Source organism: Cygnus atratus, chromosome 10, assembly GCF_013377495.2.
Source record: "Cygnus atratus isolate AKBS03 ecotype Queensland, Australia chromosome 10, CAtr_DNAZoo_HiC_assembly, whole genome shotgun sequence".
Taxonomy (NCBI): Eukaryota; Metazoa; Chordata; class Aves; order Anseriformes; family Anatidae; genus Cygnus; species Cygnus atratus.
The window spans coordinates 15,089,320-15,103,557 of record NC_066371.1 but is presented as its reverse complement, the minus strand read 5'-3'; the positions used below and the strand labels follow the sequence as shown (position 1 = coordinate 15,103,557).

The 14,238-nt window shown below is 42.8% G+C and overlaps 1 protein-coding gene across 1 annotated transcript in view; it reads left to right on the top strand.

The window, feature by feature from the left end:
• The first annotated feature begins 2,325 nt into the window (after positions 1-2,325).
• Positions 2,326-14,238, top strand: part of STAB1 (stabilin 1) — a 57,218-nt gene continuing 45,305 nt past the window's right edge. The window contains exons 1-9 of the mRNA XM_035546960.1: positions 2,326-2,406; positions 7,436-7,572; positions 8,798-8,913; positions 10,150-10,235; positions 11,304-11,373; positions 12,285-12,380; positions 12,682-12,798; positions 13,591-13,787; positions 13,990-14,120. Of these exons, the coding sequence (XP_035402853.1) occupies positions 2,326-2,406; positions 7,436-7,572; positions 8,798-8,913; positions 10,150-10,235; positions 11,304-11,373; positions 12,285-12,380; positions 12,682-12,798; positions 13,591-13,787; positions 13,990-14,120 (1,031 nt within the window). The remainder of the gene's footprint in view (positions 2,407-7,435; positions 7,573-8,797; positions 8,914-10,149; positions 10,236-11,303; positions 11,374-12,284; positions 12,381-12,681; positions 12,799-13,590; positions 13,788-13,989; positions 14,121-14,238) is intronic.

Sequence of the window (14,238 nt, the reverse complement as noted above, 5' to 3'; positions counted from 1 at the left end):
GGAGATGGTTGGTGCCTCACCTTCCTACACTAATTCCCAGAATCATGCAGTTGATGCAGGCTTTGGTGTTGCAGATCCAGCAGCAATGATCAGAGCAATTCATACACAACGCCTGGAACACACTGGCTATGCCACTTGATCAGGAAAGCATGATCACTTGATCTGGTAACACATGAGCTTTTGATTTTTCATGTTATGCCCACCTACTGTATAATGGCACTACGCAGTGTTCACAACTGTAGCCTGTATATTTCTGTTGTCTTTAAATAAATGGCCATATAAAAATATGGTCAGATAAAGGAAGCTGATTGTGAGCCTTTAGATGTTATTGCGAATCTGACTTCTTTAATTCAGACAGGAATTTCACCAAGCCTTTTCTTTCCCTTCCTTTCCTTTTGTTTTCCTTGCATTAGGCCAAATGCAGTGGTGACAAACAGCAGTGGAAAGCCTCAGAAGGCGGCTGTGTCCTTTCAGCCCTGTAACATTTTATTTGTGGAGCTCTTTGGAAAACACACGTTTAGAAAACAGGCTGAAGTTTCAGAAAAAGAAGCCCATGCCTCTGCAGGTTCTTCAGGGTAAGCTATTTTCACCTTAAAATCTCGTCTATCTATGGATGCCCGGTACTTGCAACTTAACCCATATGTCGTTGTCAGCTCTTGGAAGACCATCAATGAGCACTCAACTTCCTTCTAGGCTGCCTGTTTCAGCTGTATATACCTAACAGGTAGCATGGAGCAGAGGACCCGTCTCATTCTTAGTTTACAAGGCCACTCTAGTACCAGGACTGTAAATACATAAAGTACTGTGCAGCTTCCACACTAATGTCCCCCTCTGTGAGAATGTTCTGACTGCCCATTTGTGACTTTCCTACCCCAGCAGAACTGGTGTGAGTTATGAGGCCTCTGCTTCCTTTCACAGATCTGTGGGGTACCAAATGGTTTCTGTGGCTGCACAAACCCGCTGGCCTTGACCAGAGTGGCTGTCTGTTGGTCCCCTAATAGGACAAACGGGCTGAGCTGGCAGGTTGAGCTGTGGGCTGGTACTTCTCACATGGGTTGCACTGGATGGTTGTGTGCCTTATCTGCTTCCTGTTCGTGCAGGATATATAATTGTGCTTGCTGTTCATCATGCTGGCTGCTCTGTAGGATGGAGGAAGAGGTAAAGCACAATTTACAGCGCTAGTAAGTACAGCGGTTCTTACATATTTTATATATTAACATGCGCATGTGTGTGTTTATGCAAGGGACAAAAAATACTTATGCTCTCAATTATTTATCTAAATACAAGAGTAGCTTCCTATCCTAGTTTCATTATGCACCTTCCTGTACTATTAATGGCTCCAAAATGAAAAGATACCTTATTGCTCAGTAGGAATTGCTACAAATAGAAGCAATTCTTAGACTGCTCTGTTCAGTGGGTTCTGTTAGCATCACAGGGAAACAAAGTCCATGTAAAAAATCTGTCAATAATCAATTCTTGGTTGTTTGTGATGTTCAAAAGGAGAAATGCAATCACAGACTGTAACTCAGGTAACTTTTTTTTTTTTAATCGCATTTTGGGACTTTCCTATTCTGAGTGCTGCGGGAGAGCTCCAGGGATTCATCAAACTGTCAGCAGAGCATTTGGAAAATCATATATTTTGCTACTGCTGATATAGCACCTACAAAATGCAATGTGGGTTTTGATGAGTAACCTAAATATTTCAAATAAATGTCAAAACGCTACCTGAAGGGTTTGACTGATCAATAGGATGTTCTTGTATTCCTGCTCCAATGTGCGGCACATGACTCATGTTGCTTTGTTCATGCATACATAGGGATAAGAATCATTGGACGAACCTTTGGTTAGAGATGTTCTGGACATACTAAAATCAGCGGTAAAATGAAATTACGTACCTCTCATGAATTCATGGTATTTAAGTTTGCCCTTTGGATTTGCCTTCAGTTAAACATACAGTTAACCTCTTTTTGTTCCAATTAGTTGAAAACTAAGGATTTCCTTCCTTCTGTTTTGAACTGATATGTAAGAGGAAATCCGTAGATGTTCCTGTTTTGAGTAAACCTTTTACTGAGAAGTTATGCTTGTGTATTTAAAAAAAATAGAAAGAAAGAAAAAGGTAATATTGATTCAGATGTAACAGTAGAATTAGTAGATCCCCTTATGAAGGTTTCGCATCCAAAGAGCACAGAGCAAAAATGTTTTCTCGCTGTTTACTTTTAACCTTTGGTTTGTCTTGGATCTGATTCTTAGTAGGCGGTCTTATCTTACAGAAATTGTAGCTTCTATCACCTCCCTGTCTGTGGAAAGGGTTCTGCTTGTAAAAGAATGAAAATGCATCCTCCTGGGTTGCTGCTTTTCTTCTTAGCAGCATGCTTCACTCCCACAGCTGACTGCCAGAGTCAGAAGGTAAGTCTATGAGTCTTTGTTTAAATGTTCATTGAACAATTCTTCATATTTGGATGGTTGTATGTTATCCCAAAACCTCACTTTTTCATTTACATTTAGTTAAGTGCAGAATAACATCCGTAACTAAATTTTAAGACTGCCAAATATCTTCCCTGCTCGTGGAAGGACACGTGTGGCATCTGAACTGGAAAGCTAAAATTAAGGTTGGAGCCAGCTGCTTGAATTTTAGATCAGGTTCAGTTTGCATTTCTGATCAGCACTGATTGCAAAGGTAGTGATATGATAGGATTGGGGATCTTTGTCTTCCACTATTTTCAGTATTTCTGGCATCTGTCAGGACAGGTCCTTATGTGCCCCAGGAGAGTTTTCTAAAAAGAGTTTTTAAATCTTATCAAATTGTTGCTTTGCAACAGGGAGAATACATTTCTTTCAAGTACATTTCCTAGCAGCTCCCCAGCGAGGAGTACAGATCGCTTTCTGTGGGAAGGTTTTGTTTTGATTCCAGCATCTCCGTTCTTGTGATTAGCATCTAGAAGAACGTAGGATGCATTTGTAGATCTGTGGTCTTGGCTCCATGGTTGTGTCGTCCTACTTTCTGTAGGCTATAATTCATAGTATATTAGGTAACGATTACCCACTCACAGAGACATGAAATGTTTTGCATCACCTCTGGAGCAGCTTATTTAATCTAGGAAAAATAACCCTCTTTTAGATTTCTGTCCCCAAAAGGTTCCCTCTTTTTGGAGAAAGAGAAGAAACATTTGAAAATGTATAGTGGGAGTTAAGGAAAAACAATGGTCTAATGAAGTCTTTGACGATTTTTAGGATGGCCACTTTATTTGGTTGTGATGGAAGTGCAGTGATTCCACAAGAAGACTCCATTACCTTGCAGGAGCCTTGCAGGGGGCATTAAGGGAGAAAGAGATTTTGTAGTAGCTGGTTTTTGTGATGTTATCTCCAGGCTGTGTTTTGATCTGCATTTTGTATGGACTGGGGAAGATGCAGCAGATGTGAGAACCATGAGAGATTTTCTGCCAGGAGGAGGCCAGTCCCAGGTGGTATGGAGCAGGAATGGAAGTGGCTGGGGAAGGAGAAGAGTGCTTTTGTCTTATGTGATCTCTGAGCCAAACTGTTCATCCTCATGCTGAACAGTGTCTTCCCTGGCCAAATGCAAAGTGCTAGTATGTCCAGGAACGTTCAACTAAAGTGTCACTGAGAACTTCTTGAGGAGGTACATAACTATAATGACCCAAGCATGTGTATACAGCTCTTGTTATGTAAAGGGCAAAAGCTCTGGAAATGTGGTGAATCACTAGATAAAGACTGTTTCCAGAACTGGCTCCCAGGATTGTTGGAGCCAAACACTGACGTCCACATGTGTTTTTCTTTCATCCCTGAAGTCTTGCCTTACAAAAGAATTTGTGTTATGGTTTGGGAGGAAATGATAAAGGGAGAAAATGAGTAGAATGAAGCTAGTCCTTAAAAAAGGCCCCCCAGCTTATTCTCTTGAAATGGAATAAGTTGAAATGGAATAAGAGAAATATGAGCACCTGAAAAGTAAGGGACGTTTACATCAGAGAGAGTGGAGGGAAGGAAACACTGCAGCATCCAGAAGCTCAGGAATGCAGAATCCAGAAGCTTCAGCTGAGTGCAGAAGGCAGCGGCTGCTGCACATGCATGTGAAAGAGTGCAGGGAGAAAGCACAGTCCAGCCCTGGCAAGACAGAGTTCAATGTGGGCAGAGGCACCCTGGTTCCTAACTGCTTTTGGCTACAGCTAGATGTCTCCTGCTTTAAAATCCTCCTTTATTTTTGGAGCTGTTTGAGAACACCAGGCTTCCTTTTCTGTGGCTTTGTACCCAAAGTATGGCACAGTCCAGGCTCACATCATCTGAGCAGAACAGTGGCTGTTTGCCCACTTTCCCTGGCATAGCCACAATGGACCTTGCCAGCTCTCAGCACACCGGGTGGTATTGCATATTGCTGCAACACAGGCTCAGATATTCTCTCTTGCTGCTTCCTCTCCAGCTTCTCCAGACTTAGAAACAGCAGTCACAGATAAGCCCGAGGCAGCAGTGCATCATTGTTTTCTGCGAGGCTGTGCCCCGAGAGTCACCTCTGGCTCAAACTTCTGTCTTCCTTTCATCCACTCCAAAGTTGGAGAATCCAAACCATTGCATTTTTTATGTCCCTTGATTTTCTCTTCTGCTTTCATAAGAAGCAAAACACTCCAGAAAATGACTGCTTCATCAGTTCTGTCACTCAAATAAGAATGGACTTTTTTTTTTTTAATTTTCCACACAGCTGTTTTCTTCCTCTTTCCTCCCGCCTGTTGCTGCTGACACAAGCATATTTCCATATAAAAAGGGGAAGATCTTACTGGGAAGTTGCCTAAACTTTACGTTGTCCTAGGAAGGTAGGGTAGGGGGTATTCCACAATAGCTATCTTGCCTTAGAGGCCTCTGTTTTATCCTGAAAACGAACTGCAAACAATTAAAGATTCCAACAGCAAGAAATGACAGCCTTTCTTCTCTCCCAGTGTACATCTCTGTTTAGAAATGGGGCCACATTAATGGAGGAAAGAGAAGAAAAAATGATTAATGTGTGAATAACAGTGTCTTCCTTCAGCACAGTGGCAGAGAACACATTTAGCAGCCCAGCTGTGTCTGGCAGCCAACTCCTGATGCCTGGAAGTGAAGGTGAAATAGAATATTGGAGGGTTTTAATTTAATGTTTTGTGCTCTACTGTTTGTGTGGTCTTTTCTTATACAGATAGGGAGGCTCAGACACCTGATAAGGGTTTGTGGGGAAATTCTGACAGTTTTAATACCACAACCTGTGGGAAGACATCCACCTGTGTTTCTTCCTTGAACATCTTCCCATTCTCTTTCTGAGGCATTGTCTCAGTGAAGGTTAAGGTTGGGATTTGATGGGACCAGCAAGGGACCAACAAGATGCACCATTCTGTCAGAAACATGTGCCTGGATTCATCTGGCTCCTTTCAAAAGCCCAGTTTTAATCTGGAGTCCTCATTTGTGCTTAATTCCACTGGTTGGATCTGCTTCTCCCCTGTCCCGTGAATGGCACTGCTGGGCTTTTGAGGCAGGGTAGTCCAGTTGTAGCTCCCCAGTTACCCATCCGTATTGTCTGTCTTCTCAGTTTTGCTCTGTGAAAGAGGTGAAATCTCCTTTGACTTCACTGTGTGTAAGTAGGGTAAAAACATAAGGAACAGCAATGCTGATCTCTGTCCTGCTGGATAAACTCAGTAAAGCTGGGGCTTGCAGGACATGGACAGCTGGGTCTGGTGAATCTCAGACTGTTTTTGAGCTTTTCATAATGCAAGGGAGTCCTTCCAAAGGGAGTGGATGCTAAAGTACAGTAAGGAAAGCCCCTGGTGCAGAACTAGGAATGAATATCCACGTGAGGCACCACCACAGACACGAGTCACTTTGCTCATGGGGCAGTGCCTTTGCATGGATGGCTGCAGAAAGCAAATTCAGGAAGAGAGGAAAAGCTTGACAGCTCCAGGCAGAGGAAACTTGGGCGTGAGTCAGGAAACCGTTCCGGGGAGATGTCCGTGCAGAGCTGGGACCGGAGGGTTATCTCTCATGAGGTTTTCCTGACGGGGTCTGCTGGCTATCTTCTGGCAGGGCCTTCCTGAGCTGTTGATAAGATGGGAAGCTGTGGACTTCCTCCCTTGCCCTGAAGCAAACGTATGTGTTTGGGCTTACTTAGGTCCAGAGGAAGCAGAGCTGGGCTGAGATTACTGATGGGAATACCGAACAGGGAGTTCTGGGCACACGACAGCTGCTGCATTAACAGCATTTTTCAGGATTGGCTTTAAAAAAATCCCAGATCAGGGCCTCCTCCCAAAATTCGATCTGGTGTTTTTATTTTTAAAAAATACTGTGCCTGAAGAGGTATAGTTGAAGTGAGTTGAGTTTTCTTTTCCGGTTGGTGACCTTTTGGGACAAACGGAGCTCCTACCTTCCAGCTTTTCTCTGTCATCATCAGTAGCAAACATTTTCTCTTTTTAAAATGAACAATGGTCTTTTTGCACAGTTGCTTGACCTGAGGAGTTTAGGGATTCAAGGAAACCCATCTGTGGTAAAATCATGAGCTTCAATGACAAGCTGGCATACAGTGATGGTTATTCTCTCTGAGGCTGTATTTCTCATCTTCTCTGGTTGCATTTCATTTGGAGAAGCAGGGTTGGTGGTACAGAGGCATTGAAAAGCACTTTGAGGAAGTCTGAACCCCTAAAGAGAAATTATTCTGGTTAGGTGGAAGTACTTGTGCTGAACTTATCACCGGCCATATGAATTATCCAAGTCTCCTACCTGATCTTCTTGCTGGCACTTATGGGGTCCTTCCCACCCTGGGCCAAAGCATCAAGGGCCACCTCTAGGTAGCTGGAGAAGTGCAGAGCACCCTTCTTTTAATCTCCCTCCCTGCACCTTCTCAAAGGCAATTGCCATGAGAAGCACTTGTGTGAGCAGCTCTTGGTCTCTGGAAAATAGACTGAACCAACACATAAAATTTGTCAAACCCATGAAACAGCGAAGAAACAACCAGTACAACTGGATCGTATCATCAGCATGGAAAACAGAAATGCTGTGCTGCCTTTTAATTCAGTGTCTTCTGTCAAGGGTTATTGGTTTAGAGTTTGTCCTCGCATACCACTACCACACATTTCCAAAAGATCAGTTTAAATTAGCAGTGCATGGTTATAATTATTTTAGAAATGGTTAGAATTTTTGCTGTGAATAACAGGAAAGATGAGTTAGCTGTGATTTGCCCTATTGCCTTGTAGCTGAGATCCAGGCAGAGCAGCATGCATTAACGTAACATAGTGCTTTAGCATGTATGAGTGTGTGGTGTACATCCGAGCAGCCACACTGGTCACTGCCCTCCCCCGTGGAATCTAAAGAACAGTGCAGTGTGGATAAAGATATCAAAGGCTGGCAAGATGACTGCCTAAGGTAACAGTTTAGTTATGGACTTATTTTCATTCTACTTTTTCTTTTTAAGCTGAAGTCAATGAGATGCAATGTCAAGATGACGTTTACAATGAGTACAGCATGTACTGCTTGTGCTGTGGCGCCTAAAACGTTGTGTCCAAGAGGTTGGTCAAAGACCACGCAAGGCTTAGGGGTGAGGGACTGCAGGTAAGACCTCTTTCCTAACCATGTTGCAGATCTGGTTTACCTCTGCTATGCAAGGAGTGATGTATGTGCCTTAAGGAGAACATGTGTGGGTTTTGAGCCCTAAAGATCCAAGGACTTTTGTTTTCAGATGCATAAAAATGAATGTATGGCCCTTATTATTGTTGATTTTGTCTCCTTGCAAATCCCCTGGACTTTTTGCTGCATATAGGGTTCTGTATACAAACAACCAGTTACCTGATAATTACCTCTGCCTTGCCCTGAACAAACTGAGTTTGCTTATCCTGCTGTAGCAACTAAGCAGAGCTCTGTCTTCTGTAGGAACCTATTTCAGACCTGGAATTTGCTAGTGAATTATTAGAGAAAGAATATAATAATTCCCCTTGTATATCCTCTCAGCTTCCAGCAATAATCCTCTGAACTTTTTACCTTCCTAGTTCTCTTTATGAAGGTTACTTTTTCTTGTGTTCCTTGTTCTTATTCTGTTGAGCATTTCTATAGCTTGGCTCTAATAGGAAAATGGTGAAGGAAAAATGAATTTACCAGTAAGTTTTTTTAGAAAATGAAACACTAGATTATTGTTTGCCTATCTATTCAGTAGTGAATGTTAACAGTTAATATATAGCTCCATTGTCTACTGTTTTCTGTAATTCACTATTCTGTATAAATACTTTAAAAATAGCTGTAGCAGTTTTACAGTAATTACAGACACACAGAGGAGTCAGACTGAATTCAAAGGGGCAGTGCTATTGAGGCGATTTCCAAGTTCCTTTTGGGAAGGATGTTGTGCCAAAAATAAAATGAAGTACAAGAGTAATGTGAGCGCGTGCAGCTTTTCTGCCTGTTATCTCTCTGTGGTAGTGGTAGTTGAACAGTCCAAAGAATAGTTCTGTACAGCATACACACAGAGCAAGAGACACTGCCACCAGGGGCCTAGCCTCTGTGTAAGGCGATGGATGAAGGGTTGAAAAGGAGAAAGATGCTCCTCCTCTGTCTCATATCCAGTCCCTGGCAACATTCTCGGAACCAGCCGTAGGAGCACAGATCAGTGGGCATCCTTGTGGGAGACATAATTAGAGTGCAAACTCTTGTGTGTATTTATAGGGGAGGGAATGAATGCCCTTCTGTTCAGAGTTCAGCGCGCTGCAGTGTGCTTGCTTAGAGCCCCTCCAACAAGCATGTGGTATCTTTGTGGTGTAATCATGGATCTTGGATTGTTCTTTTTAAGATACACTGTCAAATTAGGAGAAAATACCCTTGTCCAGCCAGGGTGCTATCACATATGTAAGAAGGAAATTGAGGAGAAAAAGTGCTGCCCAGGATTCTGGGGTACAGAGTGCTACGGTAAGTTTTTCGTCTGTTTACAATGCCTTCTGTTCAGTAAATCAAACCAGTTTTAACATGAAGCATTAAATATGCATTAAGTTGATTGATTTTTGTTATTTCTGCATCTGCTTTTTAAGCATTTACAAGGTCTCCATTATCTGCCCAGGATGTTTAGAAGATAATGAGGAAGGAATCTCTTTGCTTCATATGGGTTTAATCCTCTTATATTTAACACATAACATAACCCCCTTTGTTGGAACTTCCTTTAGTCTCTTCTTTAAAAAGAACCTTTTGGAAAGGGATGTTTTTGTTCCTCTTTAAGAAAGTTTCCAAAGGAAGAGGAAGATACTTCTTTCTGGTGTCCCTCTGGTCTGGAGTGCATGTGCCATGTGTGCTTTTATATAGTCTGGAGTTAGTCAGAGGTTCAGTCACAGAAAATACTCAGCACTTCCAACCCAACATGCAAATAACCCTCCCAAAGCTCCTATTTAGATTTAAGCCAAGTAACGAAAATTTGAAAACATTCAGTTTTTCTTGGTCTTCTCTCAAAAATCCAAAAGCCAAAAATCTAAAATCCAGAAAGTTTATCTTCTAAGATGAACACTTTTCATACAATTGACCAGTGACTGGAATATGGCCAAACATTATCCAGTCCAGCAGAAAATGAGAGGTTGTTTGAGCAATTGGGCCTGTTTTCACATAAAGTGCTTTGAATAATCAATTGGCAATTCTATGCCTAAAATTTTCAGATATAATCCCTAGAATTTGGAGGTACCTCTCTCCAAAGATGTGTGGACCATGCTTGTTTGAGCACATTCAGAGCCCTTCAAGAAGTTACAAAAAGCCAAAATGCTCAGTGTCTTTGAAAAGCAGGCTCCTATCTGTCCCGAGCTTCAGAACCGTCCTCAGATGTTTGGTGCTGCCTCTTGCTGATGATTGCAAGAGTGGCTCCATCTCAAAACATGTTTCAGTGGCTTTGCTGAAATGTGGTTAGTTATGGACCAGTGGAATTTTCGTTAGACCTTTATTAAAAGGCTTTCCTTAGAAGGCAGCCATGTTTCTCCTTGGTCTTACTCATTGCCATCTTCACCAGCTCTGGGCCAGTTTTAGCTCTAACGGATAAGTAGGCAGGGACTTTGCTGGTTAAGAAGCCATTGCTTTCACACAGCTGGAATGCCTGTAGGAAAAGGTGATAAAAAGAGGGATGCAGTGCTGTTTTTTCTGCCTAATCTTGCCTGGCCTCTTACCTGCTAGAATGTCCAGGAGGCTCCGAAAATCCCTGCAGTGGCCATGGGACATGCTTGGATGGTATACAGCAGAACGGAACCTGCATCTGCAAGGTCAGTGTATGATTTGGTCTGAGGGTGATATGCTTTTGTCAGAGGGTGATATGCTTTTGTACAGTGTCTGTGCAGAAGCTTTGGATGAAGACCAGCCTTCTGCCTGGAAGGTCATTAGCAGGGTCTTTCATTCCAGCATCAGTGCCTGTGGTTTAATTAGAGTATTGGTGTAGTCTGCAGCAGCACTAAGACACTGTTGGTGGGGCTATGGAGTTGGGAAGGATGTCTAGGAAGAAGTGAAGAAAGAATTGCATGGATTTAACCCTCTGATCAGTTGAAATAATCAGTGTCTGTCTGTGGCTGCAAGAAGCCCTGAGATCCGTTTAATGAGCTGTACCTTTACCAGACCTGAAAGATACACTTCCCAGCTGCTGCTGCACCTTAGCAGTCAGACCCTTCCTCTCCCAGGAAAAGCAAGAAAGACTAAAACAAGAATTATTATTTTCATTACAGCTCTAGACTTAATACAACAAAAGTACCAACAACTGCTGCACGTGACTCATATAAAGCAGTGTTTCTAAAATTATCATCTTACCTTAACAGACCAGTGTCAGATTTGAAACTTCTTCTTATGAACAGTGTGTTTTTACAGTATCCTTAATTAATGGCATTGTTATCCTTAATTAATGGATAAGTCCTACCTCTTGGGCACATCTGATTTTGGACTTAACTCAAAGACACTCCATATCAATTAAAATACATGTTTAAGGTCCCCAAGCCTTATAAAATCAATGTCAAACATCCCATTGGTGCTAGTGAATTACAACTTCCTTTTTCAGAGAGATCGTAAGCCAGCTGTTACATTCTTGTCTGCAAACAGGACATGGTTTCCTCAGTGCCCACCTGGGTTTTGCTGGCATTTTGCATGCTCTCTGTGTGTTGGTGTACCCCTCTGCTGGGAGGGCTGGGTGATAGTACTAGAGCACTGAGCAGATCAATTTTCTTTAATGTATTGCTTCAGTTGTCAGAGAAAATCAGAGATGGGGAGATACTTTGAACTATGACAATGTTTAGAACAATGAAATGGTATAGAAAAATAACATCTGGGACTTTTTGGGGCCCTTCTAGGAGCAATACAGTGGTTTTGCCTGCCAGAATTGTCGAGATGAAAATCGTTTTGGCCCAGACTGTCAGTCAGGTAAGGAAGAGTAATTTCAGGTGAAACCTGCACAAAAATACCTGAGAGCAAGGAAAGCAGAGGGGGAGGCTGAGTGACGAAGGGTGCTGGAGAGGAGGAGGGGATGGCATCTGACAGCGTTTAATAGCAAGTATCTGGGCATTTTGTCTTTCTGCCCTTCTCCACTGTCCCATTAGACAAATGATTCTCAGTCTTTCACTCAAATCAATCCATTTTTTCCTTTTGTAAAGTCTCCCTCTCCCATTACCATGGCTTTCCCGGTTTCCTCTCTCTTTTCAGCCAGGCTGTTACCTACAACCCACCTGCCCTGAAGCAACCCAGCCTAATTTCCCAACTGTTTGCAAGACTCCTGTCACCGCTCCAGTAGTCTCTCAGCTTCCTCTTTATTGCCCTTCCTACACATTAATACCCACAATACTGCTTCTCACATATGTCATATTTTGAAGCAATTTATGACCAGTGCGGCCTGGTCATAAAGAAGCCATTTCTTTCCAACTCCTGGTTCTCTTGTATCCACAAAGGTGAGATGGGTGTGATCTCAGTGCTTGTGCTTACAGAATGACACCGATGCTGGCATCACAGATGTGGTAGAGCCTTATAATACCGCATCCTTCCACATTGGCTGCAATAGACTTGGAGGAGTGGGAAGTTAAGTCTGAAAAGCTGGTCCAGATGTTGCATTTGGGGCTGATCTTACAGAGCAGCACTTTGTCTTTCTTCAGCACAGGACTTGAAGAGCTCTCTGTGAGCTCTGACCAGAATGACCTTATTTTTAAAATGAGTTATGCTTGCTGTGGATTATTAGTGGGCAATCGGGGTGCCAAATCCCAGGGCAGTTGGCCAGTGTATGTCTGGAGCTCTTCATGCTGCCTTGTCACTGAAGGTCTTGTTTGTCTGGCCTTTCCTTTCAGTGTGTGACTGTGTGCACGGGGAATGCAACAGCGGCGTCACTGGGAATGGAAGCTGCACTTGCTATGGAGGTTACACTGGCCTCAGGTGTGACCAAGGTAAATAAATTGGTAGCTGGAGAGGAGCTGTTAGAGCTAAACTATGATATGGATGCATGTGTCCCAAAACCAGCTGGGATTTCTCTGGAAACAGGGTAGATCCTCCCTTCCCTCTAAGTCTTGTGTGACCTGACTACCTAGCCTGCAAGTCTGTCATGCTTACTTTCCCTGGCTTTTGTGCTGGCTGGGGTCTCTGGAAACAACACTTGCCTTCATTTCCATGCCTTTTGTAAGGGAAGTTGTATCTTCTTGCACTGCCCTTCTTGCTCAAAAGGAAACTCTCTTTGCTGTGTGATTCCAGAGCTTCCCCTTTGCAAAGGCGTGATGTGTGAGGCCAACAGTGAATGCACAGTAAAGGATGGGACAGCGGTGTGTGACTGCAAGCAGGGATACAGAAAAAGCGGCAGCACTTGCTTAGGTGAGAAATTTCTCTGTGGCCCTAAATAGTCCTCTGTTTAGGACCTTCCAAAGAGAAATCTTTCTCTGGCATCTCTGGACGAACTTGATCACCATGAATACGGTGTCTTCCTCACTGCGGAAGCATAAAAGCCTGTTTTTTTGGGGAATCCTTCTAAGATTAATACCTAAGGTGTTTGTTCTCCTCTCACTTGGTCCTGTAAGCAAGAAATGAGTTACAGTTGCAGATGCCATCCAGTATTTGCCTGTATGAATGTACAGCATAACTGTGACAGTGGGATATCAGTGAGTCTGTGCCAGTATAAGTGATGAGTAAAGGTATGTAATTAGAGGGTTTGAGCAAAGGTATGTAATTAGAGGGTTTCTTCACTGATTTCAGATGTAAGGTTTTGAATTGCTTTTGCTAAAAGAAAGTCAATAAGATGCATGTGATTAGCTAGCAATGGATAGCTCTATTTTCACTGGCTTTTTGCAGTTCTTGCTGACCAAGCACCACTTTCAGATATCCTCAGACATGATGGAAATTCGGAAGTAAAGACAAGCATCTTCTTTCTGTCCCTTATATTTGTGTTGCTGAAGTAATATGAAGAATGTGTCATCCAAATTCCTTGGATCAAAGAAAAACAAACTGTCTGCTGTCTGAAATTATTTTATTTTCTGGGAAACTGTAGCAATTTAATAGAATAAATTCCTTATTCTCTTCAGGCCTTTGGCATTCTGCTATGCTACAGTAAGTGCTCTACTGAAAACAGAAATTTGGATACTCTTCAACCTCTCATCTCTTTATTTGCAGCTCAGAATCCTTGTGCATCTTCTCCTTGCTCCCCCTTTGCTGTATGTAATGTTCTTAGACCAGAAAAGTATCAATGTACCTGCAAAGAAGGATTTCAAGGAGATGGGAAGATTTGTCAGCCCATAAACCCCTGTGTTGACAACAATGGAGGCTGTTCAGAAAACTCTACAATTTGCATTTACAAACGTCCAGGAGAGGTAAGGGTGACAGCAGCACGTCAGCAACCTGTAAGGGTCTGAGAGTGGCCAGGTGGGAACTTCTTCAAATGAGCCATTCACTGGATTGCTCACGTCTGCTCTCCTCACCTTAGATTTTGCAACCTGGCACCTCTTTTGTGGGATAACCTGTTGAGTAAAATATGACGAATGCAGCTATAATCACCGCTTTGTCTTCTGCTAGGCATCCTGTGTTTGCAAGCCTGGGATGAATAGGAGATCTGCATCAGAGTGTTACCTGTTTCCCAATGACTGCCGGAAGTATTTTTGCGACGTGTCTTCCACGTGTGAAATTAACTCCCATGGGAATCCTAGGTGAGCCACTTTAAGGATTGCTTTTAAAGCTTATTCTGCAGCTAGAATGGAAAATGATTTTGAATGAGGTAAACTTTGAAGAAACAGGGAACTAAATGAGAAGAATGGGCTAGAGTCC